The 22,011-nt window shown below is 41.8% G+C and overlaps 1 protein-coding gene across 2 annotated transcripts in view; it reads left to right on the top strand.

Moving 5' to 3' along the window:
- Positions 1 to 773: 773 nt before the first annotated feature.
- SRGAP2 (SLIT-ROBO Rho GTPase activating protein 2) overlaps positions 774 to 22,011 on the top strand; it is a 105,131-nt gene continuing 83,893 nt past the window's right edge. For both annotated transcript variants that reach the window (XM_009888209.1, XM_009888208.1), the window contains exon 1: positions 774 to 840. In XM_009888209.1, the coding sequence (XP_009886511.1) occupies positions 774 to 840 (67 nt within the window). The remainder of the gene's footprint in view (positions 841 to 22,011) is intronic.

Genomic DNA, 22,011 nt, shown 5'->3' with positions numbered 1-22,011 from the left:
CCCCCATCCCTCATGGGGACCCCCCTTTCCCAGTGAGCCCCCCTCTGTCTCCCTCCTTCCCCCCACCCGCCGTGGGGCTGGCTGCCGTGTAGGCGTTTTCCCTGGGTTACCTGCCCGCCCTGCCTTCTTACCCTCACGCTGCTGCCTAAAGGACGATTTGCAATGTCAGGGCAGCTTTTCTTTCAATCACAAATTTTGGCTGCTGCGTGGTGTGTGACTGCTGGCTGCAAGCTGTAATTTTCTAAATATATATATTTTTCCTTTTTTTTTTTTTTTTCCTTTGCATTTGCAGGCAAGCAAACCAAAGAAAACGGCTTCTTGTCCTCCGTTCCTGTTCTCATTTGGGGATTTGATTTGCATCATCTCTGAGCCCATTAAAAAAAAAAAAAAAGAAAAGGCAAACCAAACCCACACAAAACATGTTGTGCGGAAGGACTTCCACTCCCTGGCTGTGCTATTAACGTTAGCAATCAGGAAGAGCCTTTGGGGGCTGCAGGATCTCGCTAGTCTGATGCTGCTGCTAAAGGTTTTGGTGCAGGGAGACAAAACTGCTGCCTCTTCCATCCACTGATCTCTTAACATCTGCATTTTGCTGCTGCCGTGCTCCAGCTCACACCCTCTCTCCATGGACTGATACTATTTTTTTTTCCTTTTTGTGGGGGGGGGAGGACAAGCGGAAAATAAAGGCAACACATTGAGAGGAGTGAAATTGCATTTATATCTCGTCTTCTGGTGGATCTGTTTTGAGGTTAATCTTTTTTGGAAAAGAAAACATGACGTCGCCAGCAAAATTCAAAAAGGATAAGGAGATCATAGCTGAATATGACACTCAAGTTAAAGGTAGGAATGGTTTTATTTTCGTCTCTTTTGCTACTGCAGTCCTGACTTGCAATTGTAGGAGTTTGCAGTAGATGTTTGGGTGGGGAAGGGGGAAATCATTTGCAGATTGCTTGGAATTTGCAGGGCTTTTTCGTAATACAATGCTGGATCAGGTTTGCAATGCTTTTTCTCGCCCCCATGGGGTACGTTCCTACTATTATGGTATTGCCATTTTAAGGTATCACGGTAAGGACTTTTTTATGGAATATAACAAATCTTTGAGTTCTGAGAGATCCATATTTTTGTGTCTGCCGTTCTAAAATACGGCTTTGCGTTTGAAATATGAGAGCCACTTAATTGCTTTTTAATCCTCCTCCTATCACGGGAATCTTAAAAATCTGTGTGGTGTCAGAAGAGCATATTTCCACTGATGGTAACAGGGACTGTGCTGAGGGTCCCTGTAAAGCTGTTTGTGCTAGAAAGTTCCATTATTCAGGGTTTTGCTCTTGGTGAGCCCATAATATTACTGCCTGTTTTTTCTTACTGTGCTCTTGAGTGTAACACCTTAAGGTTGCAGCGTGTGTGTGGGTATACATGCACATATATGCAGACATATATAAATGAATAAAACTAATGCCATCAGTGTTATTCCCATTGTCGTAAGGAAGGCAATAAAGAGTCAGAGGCATATTTGCAACGATCGTGCATGTCTTCTGCAGAATTCAGTTGGCTGGGTTTCAGGCTATCATGTGCCCTAGGTTAAAAAAAAAAGGGATGGTGAAATGTCTACTTAGCTTCTTATTTTTGTAAAGTTTTCAAGATAACGCCTATTTAAAAAAATAATTGTGGCTTGTGTATGGCTTGATGTATTGCTGTTAGGAAGTTATGAGATTTAGTGATTTATCTAATTGGTTAAAACTTGCTTGGTATGCTCATAGCAGGCAGGAAAGATGGCCTTCGGGCAGGGTTGATTGAGTTAAATCAATGCGATTTAAAAAATGTGATTTAAATCTGAGTAGGAAACCTAGATTAAAACTGACAATTAAAATATTGTTTTGCAATTATGTACTTAGTTATTTTTCCTACTGGGGGGGCTACTCACTGGTTGCAAATCATTAAAACATGTTCTTCTACAAGGTGGATGTCCTACACTGACCCTAATACTCTGTACCTACAAGTAGTTTTGACATTTATGTTAAAAATGCTTATCTGACCAAACATAAAGCTGGGTAGGAGTTTATTTTGAATTTTTTTTTTTTTTAATTTTGGGTTCTTAAAGTTAGAAATGGAGAATAGCATGTTTCTTTTTTACTAGTTTAGTTTCTATTCCTGTTTTCTATCTGTCTTTGATGGAAATGGGAATTGAAGTCAGTGTAAAATTAGAGGCTTGTATGTTCTTTCATTATTTACCCCATCAAAATGTGCGTGATATATATGAGTTTGTAGTCACAATATTTGTGAATTGGATGCAATAGTAGGAAACAAGGCTTTAGAATTAGTAAAGCACATCTTCTCACCTCTCAGTTCTTTCATGCATTAAAAAAGAAATCTGTCCTTTCCTTTTCAAAAAAACAGACCAATAAGAGTGGGTAAAATGGAAAGGAGCCTTCCCTGTGCGCAGAGACCATTACTGCCAAAATTCCGTTCACCTCTTCAGGTCCTTATGCAGGGACCTGTCAATTCAGCTGTAAATGTGGTCCCAAAAGGGAATTGTCATGGCATATAGATTTTTTTTGCTTTTTGCCTTATAAAGTGTTCCTATCTTAAATACGTGAGGTTAAGAAGAGTGGAACTGTGTCAATGGATCACGAGGAGCTGGGAGAAGGGGGTTTCCTTCCTGAATTAGTGGCAAGGACAGCTATGAGTTTGCCTTGGGATAGTCATCCCACTCACAGTTCAGCTTTCCCTGCGCTGGGGACTCCAGAAGTGGCTGATGGAAGGTGCTAATCCATCTCCTGCCCTTTCCTCGAGAAGGGAGGTGTAGATGGGCCAAACAGCTCAAAAATGCCCATGACAGCGCAGTAACGATCATCTGCCCCATCACCTCGTTTGTTCCAAAGTCGGGCAGGGAGCTTCCCTTCTCCACCTGACTTCAGCCCGTCATGAGCTGCTTTGACAATGCGGATCGTCATCCCTCTGCTTTTCGATATTGAGTTTGGGGGGAGATTTTGAAGTTACAAGCTCTTCTTAAAATGTCACGAAACTTGCTTTACGTCTCACAGATACCTTGGTTCTGAGTTGGATAGTGGTTTGGTTCTATAGGAAAACTCATGACCGGTACAACCTCTCGCCTCTCTAATTCCAGAGGTGTGCTGGTCTCTGACACAGTGGGAAGATGAGATGGTACTAAAGACATGCATAAACCCAAAAGTGTGGTGGTGCATAGTCATTAAACATACCATTACATAAATATTTTGGTGTCCTGATCAAATTCTGACTTTAGCTGTGGGAACGGCATAGAAATGGTGTTAACTCTGGTTACGGAGTATTTGGTATCTCTTCTCTTGTGTTGTGAAATGATGCCATGAAGCAGTCGCTGTGGGAGTGAGATGACTCAGGTGTTGGTGTGCTGCATAAATTGTAAGGTATCATCTGTTTCTCAGATGAGAAAACTCTGAGATTTTTTTTTTTTTACTGGCATTTAGAAACCTACAGCGTGTTTTTTTTTCTGCACTCCATTCTGGCTGTGTGTTGGGAAGTGTGTTTAGAGGCTTCATTTAAATCCATTAATCCACAAACATGTGCTTAAGCACTTTATTACTAATAGAATGATTGAGCTTTGTTTAAAAATTTAATAGTCTTAAGTTGTTTATCGAAAACTATTTAAAGAATAGTTGGGTTATGGTTAATAGATTATTGTTATGCAAAATTTTTGGTTTTCTGTTGCTGAATGAACTTGGTAATTTTTCTTGTAAAAGGTGTGTGTGGGTGACAGGGTGTTGATGAATGAAACTTTGTGTTCTCCCATGGCCCTGAGCTGTAGGTATTTTTTGTCTTCTTCCAACAGCCAGTTCTTTGCTTCTTTTGGGTTGGAGTTAGCTCTTTCCATGGTTTGTGCGTGCAGCTAATGGTGGGGGAGATCAACATTAGGATGAAATGAATTTCTGAAGATGAAGACTTTACCTCTCACACATCAGACTTTCTGTGCAGTGGCCAGGGGACACAGAGGGAGCAATATGTTTCTTCCTAATGACTTGTGCCATGTGGTTGAGGGCTTTGCAGTCTGGAGGTGCTGGTGCAGTGCATCCATCCTTGGAGGTTGTTCGAACCAGACTGGATACAGCCTTGGTCTGACCTTATAGCTGACCACCGGAGATTGGGCTGGATGACCTCCTGAGCTCCCCCCAACCTGAATTGTCCAGTGATCCTATGATCTGTAGTGTCTGGAGGTTCAATTACAAACTTGCTGTCTTCTGCAGAAGTGAATTAACCTGCTGAGGCGTGCAGTCGGGGTGGCTTTGCCCAACAACTGCATTGACCTTGAGTCTTTTGCATTTAGATGAAGGCGGCAAAGTCTGCCTTTCATTTGGTTGGGTGGCTGTGCCATCTGCGCTTGACTGTTTCGCGCTGTTGGTGAGGAGCGGAGAGGTTGCCAGTGTCAGTGGGCTCTTCTTGCAAGACTTGTTGAGAGTGCTTTTCTCTTTGAGAAAACTCTGAAATGGCTGCGTGTCATGCGGTAGGAATTCTCCTGACAAGATGACATGGGGTCAGCAGGGGAGGGAAGTGCCGCTTTGATAAGTTTTTGTACCATGTGCTCAGAAAGATTGAGTTCTGTGAAGCTGGAAAGTGAGATTCTGTGGTCTCCATATGGAGCCTTTGATATCTCAAGCTCATCCCCTTGTCTGGATTGTCTCTCCCAATTCCTTTGTGCAAGTTGCGGTAAAGCAGAGATAATTAATTTATGCTGTGCAGTGTGTTCCATGTGAGATTTGGATGCTGCCTATCTGTGCCCAACCAAGGACTGTCAGACTGTTTTTTGGTTTAATGCATTAAATTGGAGTGTACATTTGCTGAGGAAGGAAAAGCCAGTGATTTATCTCTTAATTCTTCTTTTCTTTCTCCTCATGTCCCACGAGAGCCTTATATTTAATTAGTTTGTATAAAGCTTCAGTAAATAGCTTCATGGTTTGGGCTACAGAAATTTAATACTGAAATTTTTTACACAGTGAGGGTTCATAAACCACTTCTGTCCTTGAGTAGTCTGTAGCAAAGGTTAAAATGCATCTCTTGCAGATCTTGCGGCACAGTCCAAAAAGCGCTAGGAATATGAAAAATAGATGAGGTAGTTTATAGCAGGAGCGGGCGCAGCGCAGAGGTGGCTGCGTGGTTATTTAGCTGAGTGCATCTTGAACTGAGAGAAAGTGCCTGGTAAGAAGAACCTTAGGCAAGCCTGCCAGCTGCTCTCAGATTCAGACTACTGTAATGTCTAAAACTTTCTTTTTAATCTCCCCCAAACTGCTGATAGATTTCAGATTAGTCCCTTTTTCTTCCCTGGGTTGAACAGCTGATAGTTGGTTTGAGCTAAGTGTGATCTTTTGCCTTAAATCCCGCATACAAATCTCGTGTGTACGCTACATTTTCTGAGTACCTTGAGTGATGGTCGGCAGTTTTTAATACTGGTAAACTCTTAGGAGTGGCACAGACCTCCTCTGTGTGACAGACTGCAGAAGTAGCCGTGCCTGGGTCAGCAGCTGCAGTGCTGGGGATGGGAAATGTGATGCTTTTGGTGGTGATTTGAAACAAAATTGGGATTCCTCTCAACTGCTGAAAGTTTTCTTGTTAATGCTGTACATGCAGCGGTTGTTGAGAAAGCAGCTATTTGTAGAGCTATCTTTTGATTTTTAGATCAATAAATTGAAATCACTGTAAATTATTCTGCTAAATCTGTGCACCGGGGGGGTTTCGCTACTGTTGATGTTACATAGGTATGATTTCTCTTTTGTGCATGTGTCCGTTCAACTCACCACATTGATCACTCCACACTATTGCTGCTTGCAGATCCTAGCACCACGTGCGTGTGCTTTGGGGGGTTACGGCGGAGCTCTTGGCCATTTCTTTGGCAATGCCTGTTCATACACCATGTAAATAGACTTTTTGGTTACGCACCCTGATGTGTGGAGAGGAATAGTTCTTAATTTTGAGATTTGAGTTTGTATATATTGGATTACCATTTACATTGAAAATGTAAAACTACCTTTTAAGGGTTGTGTGGTTTTTTTTGTTTTTTTTTTTACAGTTAATCATTACTCTGTGCGTGTAAGTGATTCCATTTGTTTGCAACAATGACTTGCTCCAAACTCCGGCTATGGAATTGCTGTAGGATCATCTGTTTTTCTGCAGTTCTTGATAGTGCTAATCCCTTGAGTTTTGGAGCTGGATTGGGCCAACGAAGCAGCCTGCTGCCAGAAAGGGGGAAGGGGCTGTTGGGAGATTGGTTTGATGTTACAGCAATAGTTTATATTTCTTTTTGTCCTATGTACACTTCCTGCTAATGGATTGTTAACGAGGACGGGAAGAGGTGAAAGAATGCAGAGTCTTCCTTCTTTCCTCTCCATCTCCAAAATCCCTCTGTTGCAGATTTATCCCGTATTACAAGGCTGACCAAAAGACCTCAGTCCACTTAAGTGTTGCAGTTTCTTCCAAAAGCAGAAGGAATTGCCAGTGTAACTCCAGTAGGGTTTCTATAAAAAGTTTAGTAGTGATAGCCAGTTTTCCCTGACTCCCAACTAAGGGAGCCCCACAACAATTTTTCCTTAGCTCCGAATGATTTCCTTTCGTGGTAAGGGTACACATTAGTATCTTTCCCTTTTTCTGTTAGTTAAAAGACTTGATTTTTCTTTTTCTTTTTTTTTTTTTTAATGCTTACTAATTTTTGCCCATTTGGGGAATTTACTTGGAAGAACCTATTTGCCTGGTCAACTTTTTCAGCTGTCTTTATGAAGAGTGAAAAATCTAAACCTTTGTTGAGATGGAAAGTATGTTTAAACACATGTTCTTTTGAATAGCTTTCGCTATGCCATGCACAGTTGATATTCATTACTTACGACTTTATTTAGTTCACTTCTGTATGACTTTTGCAGATTTCATGCTTTCTTTTTGAGAATTTCTACAACATCATGGGAGTCCTGCTCTCTGAATACTGGCAATGTTTTGTTGGCAATGGAAGCAAATGCAGAGTTATGGTTTGATTTCCTGAGGGATAAAAAAGTATGGGAGAAAATGGGAGATGGGGTCTTGACTTCCCTGTAATTCCATCATTAGAGACCATTCTTCATTTCTACTTTCTCTTTCTCCTTTTCTTCCAAAAGAGCAATATTACAAAAGACAAAACGGGACCTTCTTTTTGTGAAATCTCTAGGTAGTGGTCAGCGAAACTCTTGATGTGAGTGCTTAAAGTCAGAAAACACATGTGGATATAGAGTAACTGTGTCAAGGAAGCTCAGCTGGTATTTTCCAAGCAGATGCTGCAAATGCATTTGAACCATTTAAAATAATTTTTTTTTGCCATCAAAGTAGCTATTTACTGTTGTTAAACTCTAAAGCTTCTGACCCAGTCATTTTGCTTTCAGTTGATACGGTGAGAGTTAATCATTGCTTGGGAAAAAAGTAAGGGGCCGGGAATTAAAACAAACAAACAAACAAACAACAGGTACCATAATCATTTCCTCTGCAATTCTGAATGTAAAAGGATCATATGTTTACAAGAGGTAGAGCTATTTGGGAGCGCTGCTTGCACTCAGAAGAAGGGTGGGCATGATGTTAGGATGGCAGTGGGCAGTGAGGATGCGCGCGTTGGGAGAAACGAGCCCAGCGTGTGCCGTTCTTTAACGAAGCAAGGCAGCAGAAATGGAAGCAAGTATAAATGTAAATGGGAGCTGTGCCGGGGTGTAAATCTCAGCTGCTACGCTCTTGCACAGCCATGTGATTTAATCTAGTGTGCACCTTTTTGTCTGCTGCAGCACGCTGCACGGACCGGTGCAGTAAATCTGTGGCATAAACTACAAACAGCAAATTCTCAAAACATTCACAGGGCTACCCCCTCTCCTTTAATGAGCGTTTTTTCTCCAATGTTATCTCTCAAGGTGTTGCTAAATGTGGTGTAAAATTTCTTGGGTAAATTCTTAGGTCTTAAGTGTTTTCACCGTGCCGCAGAAACAACTTTTGCTTTGCATTTATTTCTGGGAAATGAGCTGACTTCGGCCAGGGGAGCTGCCTTACCCTGTGGCACATAAGCAGCTCCAGGCTTTTTGACTCTTGAGAAGGAGCCAAATACACGGATTAGCTCTAAACCAAGAGTGGATTTTAATCTGCAGTCATGAAGTGCTGCAGCTGGGTGATTTGGTCAGTCCTACTAATTTTGAAGTTGTTTTTTGGTTTTTGTTTTTGTTTTTGTTTTTGTTTTTGTTTTTGTTTTTAATTGCAGGACTTTCCAGGAAGAGCCTTTTGGCTTCCCTTCGTTTAAATAGGGAAGGGTTTTTTGGCTTGTTTTTGTACCGCTGTCATTGGACAACGGGTTTCATGCAGAGAGTAAGCCGTGGAGCTATGCAATTTATAGATGGGGAGCGCTTGCAAATTGAATCTACTTAAAATAACATCAGTTGTTGCCTGGGAATTACTCCCTGACTCTTTCTTTGGACAGCTATCCAGTCCCACCGCAGGGGCAGGCTCTGGTCCCGCGAGGAAGGGGCGTTTGTTCCCGACAGACCTGTAGCTGCCAGAATTGCTAAACTGCTCTCTCTGAACAAGTGGATCGATTGTTTTCTAACCAAAGATCCTAAGCCTCAGTCAATCAAAACAGTTCTGTGTCATTGGCGGGTTTTCTTAAGGCAAACTGTACAAGGTACTGAATGTGTTTTACTTGCTGTAGCTTTTATTTGCTACCTGAAAAGGGAGGGGATGATTAGCAGCACAAACTTCGGCTTATTCCACAAATGGGGTTATTTAGAAAGATATTTTTCTATTTTCTTTGGTTTTTAGCCTCTGCACAGCATGCCCATGGAACGAGGGAAGGCTGAAAAGCTGCATTTGTTCAGCTGCTGGTCACATCATTATTGATCCCTTCAGCAAAGGAGAGTACAGGGCTTTAAGCTATTGTTATAACACAGGAAGGTTTTTTTTCCTCCTTGCATTTGCAGCTTGAGACTTGGTAATGATGGATGGGGTGCCGTTCTGTTTCTCATTTCTCACCCTCCCAATTTGCCATCCATCCTGTTCCACCACTTCCAGAAATAGTGAGGACGGTGCTGCAGATAATGTGGTGAATGCCGATGTTTTAATCACCAACCCGTTCAATTTTGTTCAGAGTGTGTCTGGATATTGCAATAATAAAATACGATACTGTCTGCAGGTGATGGAGGCTTAGTAGTGAGAAATCTTAAAGGGAAACCCAGCTTGTGGTAGTAAGTCCTTCACAGAAATTCTTTGTCCCTTCAGTGATCTGAATGAAATGAGGTAGGGATTGTCATTTCCCGGTGTCACCCATTATATTCAGGCATTAATTGATCCCTTCGTTCCCCTTCTCAGCAGGGAGGGAGCACTCCATGCAGGGCAGGAGGAAACCAAATTGATGGACAATTTCAAGGAATTTTGTGGGCCGTGAAATGTTACATATAATTATGCCTTTATTTGGGGAATATTTAAGATGCCTGTTGGATGAGGTTTAAATACAGTGGGATGAATTACTCTTGTATCTTTGAGGGTGCTCCTACTCATTAGCACTTAATTTACGAAGTTAGGTGTTACGGGAAATTCCACAAAATCCTTTTCTTTATGCAGGTTAACACTGGGCCAGTGCTCTTGCTATTCTACTGCTAAGAGTACCTGGTATCCAAAACACATTTCATGTGTTGTTCTTGCTTTTAGGGAGAGAGAAAAAAAATTTGCATGTTTCGTTAGCACTGCTTGTTATTGAAATATGAAGAAATTTTACATAGGGACAGGATTATGTGTCAAAAAAACCTCCCCTCAGCTACCAGCTGTAGTTACTCACCTTGGGCAGGACTGTGGCAACCACAGGCAGAAGGTGGCTGTTGTGTGCTCGCTGGAAAACAGCAATTCTCCTTCCTCCATCCCAGTTCATCTGGGCTGGGCTGTCTTAAGTGTTTTACTTGGAAATCACAACTATGAAGGGTTAACTTCTCTTAAGGCTATTGATGGCATTGCAAATACCCATCCAGACAGTTTTGATCCGTGACCAGTAATGAAGCTTTCTAGAAACCTGATGCTCTTCCACCCTCTTGGAAACCCACAGCAGTATCATACACCTTTAAAGCAGAATTCGGACACACCGCGCTAAGGCAAGGCAGAGCGAAGTTCACTACGATGCTGACATGCCTGTTCTCTGAAAGAGTTGCTGTCCCGACTGGAGCATTTGGCAAATCCACTGACAGGGATCTCTTATTTATTTATTTTATTTTTTTGTCAACAGTAGATGTAAATTTAGCTCTATGGACCATAAAGCAGGTATATTACAGGTGTGTTTTGAAGAGTCCTGTCTGACGCACGTGAAGTAGTTTGGAAGCTCAGGACAGAAAACATGTAAATAAGAAGCAGTCATTATTACTGTGGAAAAAAAAAAAGTCTCTATTTTTGTTAATGTGCAGTGGATATATTAATGAATGATAATGACAAACCATAGCATATGAAATGTTTTATGTAGAAGTACAGAGCTCTGAGCAAGCCTGGGGAGGTTTTTCCTCTGTGTTCGATAACCAGTTATTCAGAAATTTAATAAATTAATATCTCTGTGAAGTGGTTTTGGAAAGGAGCCTGGTGTTGCTTTGGTCTCTTTAATGAAAGTAACTCTTCCTAACTTTTCTGTGCTCTCCCTGTCTGTTGAAGAAGGAAGCCTGCTTCATCCCATTTACCCTTGTAAAAAAAAAACAACCAAAAAGCACAAAAAAAAACCCCAAACCAAACAAAAAAACAAAACCAAAAAGGGTAAACCACCAGTATTTTGGCTGAATAGTGGGCTGCTTGTACCCAACTGTGTCCCAGCTCAACAGGGCGGACTCCAATGCTGCAGAAAGATGCTGAAATATGAACAAAAGACTTTGCCAGTAAGCGACTTAAAAGTGTGCAGCTGGAAAAGGGAGGGGGAAAGGGTTTCTGTGCTGTATGGAGGGAGGAACAAATGCAACACTACAGAGGTCACAGGATACAGTAATGATGTTTGGATGGAAACTTAACTTGCTATGAATGAAATTGCACTCTTGTGTTTTCCCCCTGGAGCTGAATGTCTAAAAACTCTGGATACTTCTTGTTCTGTTTCCTTTTCTTTTTTTTTTCATTTTCTTTTTTTGGCTCTTGCGAGCTTCCATGAGCTGTGCTATAGAAATGAAAAAAATGGAAAAATGGATGAAGAGCACCCACACACATGCTGGGAGAGGGTTGAATACACTAACCTCTATTGGGTTAATCACAGCTGTGACATTTCTAGTTTCTGGTTAATCTAGCCCAACTGTTTGCAACTCGAAGTTTTGTCTATGTGAAGCAAATGTGTAAGGTTTCTTAGCAGGGAACTTACTACATTACCGAAGGTGTCAGCACTGCTGACCAGGCTTGTTGGATAAACTCAGAACTTGGGCTAGGCACCCCTTGGAGCTGACTCTTGAACCCCTTTAGTGTTGATTTGATTTTCTGTGTGGTGTGAAGGCTGGTTAGTGATTCCTAAATTGCCTTTCCTCCCTCCATGTCCTCTTCTCCTGTCCAGATTGTCTGTATTTTCTCTGAGGTTGGTTTGATCTTTTATCAATCCATATGTTGTTGTTACCTTCCCTTATATGATTAATTTCTGCCTGTAATGATAAGCTACTTTACCCAAAAGTGTAAGAGAAATCCTTTTATTTAGCCCAGTTGTCTAATGCCAAACATATCCACGTGCATTGCCTTCATACTTAAGGAATTAACCTTTACTTAGGCTTTAAATCGAATTATTTCCCCCATCCCCATCAGAAAGAACTTGACAGAAGATAGCTATAAAGGGCTGCTTGCATCCATTAATTTCCGCCTTTCACTCTTTCTCCCCAGAAATTTTGGCTAAAAATGCAGCCCCTCCCCCCCGCCGACATGCCCCCGGAAGTTCAGGTTGTAAGTTCGTTTCAGATTTAAAAGAAGGGAACAAATTCTGGCACTGGCCTCTGGAAAATCCTGATAGGTAGAGTCCTCTTTTACGTCTTGAAAGCAGTGACAGCTGTTGCCAGGGAATGAGAAAGTGTTTTGGTTTGGTTTTATTTTGTTTTCGGTGTTTGTTTTTGTTTTATTTTGTTCTGAAATGTCAGGTTATTTTCTGGTTAACATACTCTAACAGTTGGTCATTCTTGCTGTGATTGATAAATGTGCTTGACTGTTACTGATTGGTTTCTAGCTCGAGCTTCAGGAACACCCGTGGTAGGAGCAGTACAGTACCACAGGAGAAGGCTCCGTCGGTATTTTGGGAAGGAGCGTGCGATCGGCAGACCAACACGTACGGAATGGACGAGTATGTTGTGTTTCTGCTGCTGGAGGTTTCTCCAGAAAGCAGCATCTGTACCTGGTGAAGTTCCATGATACATACTTGCTGTAAGCTGAAAGATCAGCTATAATTTTCTCTGTACTCTGTTGCCTCTTCCAGCTCACTCGCATCGCTTCAGTGGTTTTATGATTTGGCTTCATGCAAATAGTTCCCATTCATACCCCACCCTCTACCGAACCCAGCGCAGCACAGCCTGCTGCTATGGTTGGGATCAAAGTGCTGCTAATTTGCTGTTACCTTTGGTTTAAGGATTTTGGATCTTGTTTGCTGTTGTCCTTGCTGTAAGAGTTATTTGTATGTTGACTATTTAAACACATGTATCAGTTCATTTATTGTTGCCTCTCCTTTCAAGAGGGAGGATGCTTTGAGACCTTGCATGGAAAGGTGGATGCAGAGGATGATGGCTGCACGTATCTATAGGGAAGAGTAAGGTTGTTTATTGTTATTTTTTTGAAAAGCAATCAGTATTCCTCCGGCCTTGCTTGGGCTGTCTGTTGTGGAAAGGTGACGCTGTGCTTACAGAGCTACTTTGAATCTTTGACAGCGATAGTAAGAATAAATTCAACTCTCTGTGCTGAGGGCTCCCTGATGTACGAGGAGAACAGGTTCCTTTCTTTCCCCGCCTCCTTTTTCTTTTTTTGCATCTAGTCGTGTGCCTCTTTCAGAGCTTATTTTGTTAACAAAACAAAGATCCCCCCTGAAGCCTCACTATGCATGCGTTTAGCTTTTGCAAGAATATTAAAATCTGTTGACTATTAACTTTTTAGGGCACAGTTGTTCTCATTTCTTTTACGTAGAGTGGTTTTTATCAGATATGTGGAAAGCTCTTTTATGTTTATTTTTTTATCGTTCAATGTATGAAATATTTATTTATTTGGGAGAGGGGAGTTTGTTTTTAAGTAGCCCAAACAAAATACCCATCCTGTTCAATGTGCTAAAGAGCTATTTAGCTGTATCATAAGTCTCTTACAGTTCATGCTTTATCACTATGTCACTTTCTAAACTCCTGTTTCACTTAAAACCTGAAAGTAGATTTAAGATGTTGCAATGACCTCTTGCCTATCAGTGGAAGTGAGGATGTTAATACATCACACATAATATTTCTAATTGAGAACTCTTGTATGTCTGATATTTAAAAAAATAAAGCTGCCCAAAAGCCAGTGTTGTCTTTTGCAGAATTCTCTGATTCTTAAACTTCCTGTAGCCTATTTTAAGCATTATAGATGTTACTCCTTGTCTACTTTGAAGCTAAATAAAGCAAATTATTTCTGGGTATAACTGTGGGCATAACTGTAGGTGTATTTGTAACATGCATCTAATAACAATTTACTTTTTTTCCTCTTCAAAATTCCATCCATTTTCTATTCAAATAGCTTTTACGTGTTTTACGATCATTGGAAGAACATCCAGTGTAAATTAGCATTTTGACTGGTCTGACAGTGTCAGAGCTCTGCGGGTGCTGTTTTCCCCTCGGGTGAGGAGAGGGATCCTCCTGCGTTGGGTGCTGTGAATTCACATCGGTTTGGAGGAGTCTGTGTTCTTTGGGTTGCTGAACTAGGTCTTTCAGCAGATCTTGCAGAGTTGAATGGCATTGTCTTCCAAGTAGACTGAAAGTAGGTAAAAAGATGAAAGGGTAGTGAATTACTCAAAATGACCTAAATCAAGGTCTCCAGTGAGATTTATGGGATTCGGTTACAGATCTTGAAACATGTTGAGAGAACACTGAACACTGAACTTTATTTTTTTTTCTGTTTTTTTTTTTTTCTTTTTTTTCTTTTCCTGTCTGGCTCTGCAGCCTGCGTGGCTGGAGAGGATGTGCCTCTTCTTTTTAAGAAAAGTTACTCAGACAGAGCAGATAATTGCATAGTTGTATATGTGGGGTTTTTACTTTTTTATTTTTTGTTCTTGTTTGGTTTTTTGGAGGTGATGGAGTGCCAAATCCCAGCATTGTTTTGAATGAGTTGGGTTGACTCCGGAGACACTCACTGGTCCAAGTGGAAACAGCTCACTGCTCAAATAAAACTCCATAGAGTTTACTGCGAGAGCAGTCAAAAACAATTCCATGAATGACTCAAAGTTTGTAGCCTTGAACTGGTTTGTCCGGTAGCTGCAATGTGTCTGTAGGTATCTCCTCTTTTGACTCCTTTCTCCGTTCTATTTTCTTCCTCCCTGACTTCTGCCATTGGGAAATGGTTTGGGTAATAAGTAGGAAATAAACACTCCCCTGAAATTTCCTAACACAAATAAACAGGTTTGCTATTTTAAGTGCCAGTTTTTTTATGATTCTTCCAAAGTTCTTTTTGGTCCACTGGGATTGAGTCTTGAATGAATGTTTTCTTTAAGGTTTATTTTTAGGAGTTAAAGGCTTATGCGAACTTTAGTGCTGGCAAAGATACTAGATTGCCAGTCCTAGATGTCAAATTTGTATTTTAAAATTTTTAAATCTTTAAGCTGACAAGAAGAGTGGCCAGTTGGGAATATTGAAAGATGCTCGTTTTGCTGCCTCTTGTACTGGGGTTTTGTTGACACTTTCCTAAGTCCGTTGAGAAATACTTAGTGTTGAAGCAAACCTTCACTGTTCCCACCGAAGCTGAACTTCAGAGCTTTGTGAAGATTCTCGGTTTAAATATAGGAAAGTCTGTGAACGTTAAATATTTCTCTTGGTGGTAGAGCAAGCAGGAAACGCTTGTCATGGCAAACTATTTGGGGCCCGACTCCCTGTCCTTTTCTTGAGTATGAAGTGCTCTGGTTCCCTGGGGTGGACTCTCTCTGTCCCAGGGGATGTCTTTTTTGTGTTTGTGGTGAAGCGGGGCTGTGCCAGAGCAAACAGAACAGCGCCTGTGCTGCCGAGACCTTCTCCTTGGTTTTAAGGCACAGTGCTGGGAATCGCCTCTTGCTTTCTGACCCATTGATTTTGTCCAGCAAGAGAAGGGTCAGGGGGCCGCTGTGGGGCCTGCTCGTGTCAGAAGCTGCATTTTTAGGAAGCTTTCTCAATGTTCCCAAATGCTGTTAATCCAGATGAAGGTGTTGGTACTTTCTTTTTTCTTGTCAGTTGGGAGCAGCATGGACAAGGAAAAAGATACAAAGCAATCAGACGTGTTTGGGGAAGGGGAAGAGTGTGTCAGGAGGAAGGAAAAATCCGCTTTGCCTAGTTGGTAATTAGGGTGGACTTAAAATTTTAGCAAGTGCCTGGCTCTTCGGTGATTTCATTTTCTACGTGCCTTAGCTTGGTTTGAGGTTAGGCTGTTCATACTAACACGTTTTACAAAATGGATGTTCTCTGCATAGTGGTGACAGTGGGTATGTCTATTATTACTGATGGCAAATTAGTTAATAATGTGGTTAGTCTAAATAAACTAATAGTGCAGACTGTGTTTCTTTCATTGCCTAAGTTAATATTTTTATACACCTACTATAAAATTTCTGGTGTGGGTTTTTGGGGGGGTTAATTTTAGTTCTTTTGCTCAGCTAGATGCAGATTTTTTGTACATCACTTCTGTGACCATCCACTCAGGCCTTGGGAGAGTTTTAACAGCAAGTGGTGATTCCTCCCTAGGAAGACTTAAAAACACCATTGAATACCAGAAGCTCAGGGCTTGAACTCATTTTTATCAAGCCAAGCAACTTGTTTACGGCTTAATTGCTGTCATTTTGTTTTGGATAGAGGTTAGTTTCAATTCTCTCCTCTTGGCAGTGTTGTTCTAGATGAAGTGAGAAGTCCGGTGAGTGGAAGAGCGCTGGGTATCAGTGAGTTCACTTTTGGGGGCTGGCTTTTTCCTGTGCTTGCTAAAGGGTTCCTCAATTGTATTTTCTTTAAGATAGTGTTCATATGTAGCGAGCTGCAAACTGGGAACAAGTAAAATTATTTTAATGAGTGAGAAGTCAGTGTGGATGAGTCAACCTGCATCTTTTTTAGGTCCCGATTCAAATTCATTCCCTGCTTGTAGCAATCGAAATGTCACCAAATGTTCACACTGTCAGAAGAGCGGGGAGTGGCTCCTGTCTCCGTGATGGATCGCACCACGCTGCCAAAGGTGGTGGGCTCCGGCTCCTCCTGGCAGCTCTGGCGGAGAAGCAGGAGACTGGATGGAGAGTGGGAGGATGAATCACTTTTCTGCTCCTCTGGACCCAGATTGGAGCTGGGAGGAGCTTTTGGCTCTGGGCGGCTGCAGATAGAAGAAGAAACTCTGCCTTGGGTTTCTGCAGATGGTCTTACTAGGGCTGAGGCTGTGATGGGGCTCCTGGGGCTTAAGTAACGTGTTTTTTCTTTAAAGGCTGATATTTCTGTGTCAATTACAAATTAAAAAAATTTAATATTTATAGAAATAGCCCAAGTACCTAGCTTTATTTTGTGAATGGAGTATTACTTCATAAATAATTATGAAGTAGTGCTGAGATGTATGCAGTATCCCTAGGCAATGGCATTCATTCCCACTATGTGCCTACTGGTTTTGATATATTTTGACTTCCTTACAAATGGTGGAGGTGAGCTAGTGTCGTCTTGTTCTTGGAAAGCAGAGGCGCAGCCGTGGCTTCTGATTTCAGCTTCTGTGACTGACACGCTGTATGATTTTGCCTGATTTAGTTAGTACCCGTCATCTTTGTCAGCATAGGTATGATGCTGAATCAGAGAATATAGCAGGATTTTAGTACATCTACAAATCTTTTCAGATAATTCGATAGAAAATTACTGACTTGCAGGCTTATTGCAAGTATACTAGGAGGCAGTGCTTGGAGTTGGGATATATTTACCGTACGAGGGCAGTTCACTGTGCGGTCTCCCTTCCGTAGTTCTCTGCCTTTATTTATCATGGACACTCCTTAAAACCTTACCCAGGTTGAAGGTGGCGGTGACCTGGGCACAGCGGCAGCCAGCTCCTGGTGGCAAAGTGCTGCTTTACGGACACACGTGTTGCCACGTGCAGCTTTCCAGACCTGCACTGGTGCCTTTCTCTGAGCAAGATTTTCCTCCACTCCTCTTTTTAAATGCGAGATCCACTCTGCATTACTTAATTTGCAGGTAGAGTTTTAAAAATCCAGCGATCTCAAAGACTGCGTTACCTCTAACTTCCCGTACTGAGCTGACGTTCAAAGAGAAGCTTGGCTAGTTTTGCACTTTAAATAGCTCTCCGATGGGGAGGTGGATAGTGAGAGCACACAATACGGCCAGCGCTGGGTTGTGGGGGCTCTGCAGGGCTATTATTAGATTACAATAGCCGGAATGAAAAACCGTAGACGCTGCATCGTGGTTGGGCCATTGTGTGCGAGCGATATTTTTAATTCGGAGAGCCAGAGACCTTTCAGGATCTCCTTCTCTTACGCTCCTCGTTGGAGACCTCTTGCCATTTATCTTTGCTGGGGACAGTGGAGGTTGTGAAGGAAAATGGCTGCCAAGTGACTGCTTCTAAAGCAGACTTCCAAATTCTGCTTCCACGGGGTAATGTTTAAGACTGTCTACCAGGCTGTAAGCGTTTTCCCCGTGAGTGCTTGGAAGGTGATAGTTTTTGCAAAGATGAGTCAACTGTAAGTTCAAAATGTGGCTGCCTCGATACCTTTTTGTTAATGTTTTTGTTTTGAAAAGGAGGTTCACGCACGTAGAAGAGAGGTGATGATCCGTGTGTGTACTGCTCAGAAGCTGAAAACTCCCAGGGCTCCAGGGGAAGCTGACGTAGCTGAGAGGAGTTTGTCTTGACCTTGACTGATGTCAGAAATGAAGAGGATTTCTTAGCATTTTGCTGACTCAGTCCATTGCTCTGTTAACATAGCCTTAGTTTTTAAGGAACAGGTTGGGTTTTTTTTGACTGAGCAGGTGTAACTGCTGTTCATTTGTCATCTCTCTGGCACAGGTTACTCAAGTTACGCATCTCCACAGACGTGTCCGTGTAAGAGAGCCCCAGTTTCAAGGGCACACAATTTCTGACAATTGTATGGGTCAGGAAAAGAAAGAATGCTTAAGTATTTATATTGCAAAATAAAATATTATTTAAAGCCGTAGATAGACAACTGCATTGTCTTTTTCACAATATGCTGTATGAAGTGCCTTTTTCAAGTCTGTTTTCCTCTATGTGCCTTTTTCCCTTTACCTTCCCTAGCTTTAGTGGAGAAAAGCAGCAGTTAGACAAATTGAGCATCACTCTCTCTGGCATTGGGAGGAGGTCCTAGAGGACAAATTTGCCAGTTTCACTGTTGATGAAGGCATTTTTCATCTACAATGCGGTAGGGCAGAACATCTTAGTGCAAGCCCTCCAGTCATTTTGGGTCCGTTGAGATGACATATCTGGTACTTAAGAAACAATCTCAACTGTCCCACAGCAGTGAATATAATTTTATTATTTGAATATAGTTTTAATAGCTCTTTACCCACATTGTTTACAGAGTGAAATCTCGGTCTGTTTCTCCATCAGCATTGTATCCTGTTTTCTTCAGTTTTGGTCTGCAGTTTTGTATGGTTAATTAATGATAATTGATATTTGACTTTCAAAAAGTAAGTTGGGCCTCAAAGAATAATTGGCAAGTGTCCGCTTTTGGAGATCTGAACGTGTCATGCAAGGAACAGGTTTGTCATAAGTCACTGACGCAGTTTTCAAAAAGAGGGAACTGAAACATCTTGAGGAAAGAATTTTCTGTTCATTCTATTTTGAGTACATTGTGAAATCAAGGAAAGTACAAACTAATGTTAAACTTAAAATTTAGTTAGTTGTGTATGCTGCAGCAAGAATCAACACTTAGGGTGGAGTGTATGGTGACCAGGAGAGTGTATCCATCAGGCAGTCTTGCGCTAACAGCCCTTCAAATGTGGTGAAATACCGTTTTTTGAGCTGAGCTGCAAGAAGAAACACTGAGCAGAGAAGTGATGGGATTAAACCATAACATTGAGAGTGATCCACAGCGATGGGGACTTGCTCTGAAACCCTTCTCTTGGAGGATCATCATCTGAAGTCTTCCCTACAAAGCACAGGAGGGAGAAGTATTTTCTCTTACAACTTCATTTTTAAGTGCGGGGCTTTCTGTAAGAAACCTGCTGCATGCTTCTGCTTCCAGCGGCTGCTGTGTGTCTCGGCTGTAGGGGAAGCAGCTGCTGGCACCAGGGACATTGACTTCTTCCGCAGCAGGCTCTTGAATTTGAGGAAGATCATTTGCATTGCTGAGTACGTTGCTCATGCAAGCTCCAAATGTGGAGCTGTTTGTTTCAGTCTGGTCCTTCTGTACATCATCTACGAGGATGTACAGGAGTGCTGCTGAGTGTCACAGTGGCTAAAAATGAAGTTTTTCAGGTGGGGTGAGGTGGAAAGCTGGAATGTATCATGCTGTCTTCAGATTGATTGGCTTGACTTCCTTCCCATGCAATGGTTCCTTAGCTATACTTTAGAAGGAGATTAAAAGCTGGATATCCTGTTCTTGAGGAGGTTTTGCACTTCTGGCTTGCGGTGTAGGTTACTTGTAAGTTTTTTTTGCTTATCTCATTAGTGTGATGGTATTCCCGGTCCAACACAGAGTAGACTTCCAGCCATGCTATGGGACAGCCAAATGTAACGTCAGCAGCTGTGCTAACCCGGTGCTGGTAAATGCAGGGGGGGTTCTTACAGTTCTTTGTAGTCTGCCCTGTCTGCAGACACAGGAGGAAGAACCAGGGGGAATGTGAGGTTGGGGGCGGGAGTCTTAGTTGCTGAACTCCATAAATACGGGACAGGGAAGGAGCAGGCGTTTGTCCTGCAGTGAAATGGGCTGTTGCTGCGTTGGGACACAGACCTTTACATTTGTGTTCTTGCTTCCTTTGCAGTGATACTGCAGTTTCACTACTTGCCCCTCACTGCATTTCTTGGTGTCTTTTTCTCCTTTTGAAGTGATGCTGGAGATTTAATAGCAAAAATACTCTTTGATTTGTCCTTTTTCTTTTTTTGGTTTTCTCCTACATGGTCTCCTTTTGCCATCCCCTAAGCTCAACCCCGACTTCCCCCTAAAAGTAACTTACCAACAAACTGCTGGAGGTTATCAAACACAAAAGCCTGGGGTTCTTAAAACAATGAAATACTTAAGAACAAGACAGAACATCTACTTTGCTTTTCACAAGCTTTATTTTTTGGAATTGCAGTAGTGTGTGTAATTCAGGACTGAATTGCTGACTGACTCCTCGCTCTTGCTGAAGAGCATCCGTACTTGCTATGTAATCCCTTTTCCTCAGGCAAATAAACTGATTGCGTCCAGTTGGGTTTTTTTGAACGTAATTTTATTCCTTTTTAATTACAGCATCCTCTGCAGATGTTGGAGTGTCATAAAAGTGAAATGTGGAAACAAATGCGAAGTTGTCATGGCTTGCTCCAAATTTGAGACAGTAATTAAGCTGTCGGGGGGAGTAGTGGAAAGTTCGGCTGACTTTGTCTGTTTGTCCGTTGGCAAATGACTTATGGACTCATTAGTGGGAAAGGCAAATGTGAAATGAACGATATTCAGTGGTTTATCTGTATCGGTACATCTGCTTTGGCAGATGAAAGATAAAAACTACCCTGGATAATATACTCTTAAGATTTGGGTTTTTACTCAGTAGCTGGAGCCATTGCTGACTGTGTCAGGGGAAGTGGAAGGAGAAACGAGCAAGAATACCTGGGGTCTGAGTATTTCTGGCTGGTAAGAAGAAACGGCGGTACGACAGTCGTGTTGGGAGGTGGCTGGTGTAACTTGGAAAAGAAGGCCTTGAAGAAGGGCTGGAGGGTCCAGAATTGCTTCTACATGGCAATGACTTAAGGGGGGTGGGGACCGATGCTTTACGGCAAATGGTGACCTGATCCTTTAATGTCTCTAAGACACTGAAGGACCAGAGGCTCCCTTTAGCCCCCAGTGCATTACCCGCCTGTGGGTTTTGTATCTGAAAATGTTGAAATGTAAAAAGGTAAGTCTTAAGTGGATCCCAAAAGGATACACATTTTCTACCCTCTGTCTACTTTCAAAGACTTTCTGGCCGTCTCTAACACGTTCGACAGATCATTTTGTGTAATCCTGTCTGGCAGTTTGTTTCAAGATGTTGGGGTTTTTTTAAGCTCTTGTCTGAATGTTTTGTCCAGATGGTCTCGGTGTGAGTCAGACTGTAAGGTACAGTGTCTTGCTTTGATAAGGTTACTTGTTCTGTTCAGATAGCTGATGGCTTTATAGCAGTAAAAGAACAGATCTCTCATGTTAATGGGAAATTACCATTCATTCTCTTGAAAACGAAAATAGGACCAGAGCGTCTGAAGCTTTCACTGCTCACTTCCCACTGTAAGTTATTCTCATGTTCCTGTGAAAGTGTTGGATTTTAAATGGTGATAACAGATCCATCTGTCCTGGCTCTTTGCAGGAATGTCTCTTGATAATAATGGTCCACCACTACGAGAATTTACAAATGTCAGTCACAGCTTTGTGGCATTAATGATTTATACATGTAATGAGCAATAAAAGAAAATGAAATGTATTGTATTGATAATTCATAATTCAAGGATGTCAATAACTGGATTACTTAAGTTATCTGAGGTGTTGTCAGCATATAAATCAAATTTAAATAAGTTTTATTGAAAGTTACACGTGTAGCTTTATCAATGGAGATTTTACTACACCATTTATTTTCTTGCTCCATATTGTTAAGACAGTATTATTCATAGCCCCTTCCTGATATAGGCTGTTGTTAAGTATACATATTTAAAAAAAAA

The sequence above is a fragment of the Charadrius vociferus genome, unplaced genomic scaffold, assembly GCF_000708025.1.
Source record: "Charadrius vociferus isolate BGI_N301 unplaced genomic scaffold, ASM70802v2 scaffold266, whole genome shotgun sequence".
Taxonomy (NCBI): Eukaryota; Metazoa; Chordata; class Aves; order Charadriiformes; family Charadriidae; genus Charadrius; species Charadrius vociferus.
Note: the sequence above shows the minus strand (reverse complement) of the source record. Positions and strands in the feature narration are given on the sequence as shown.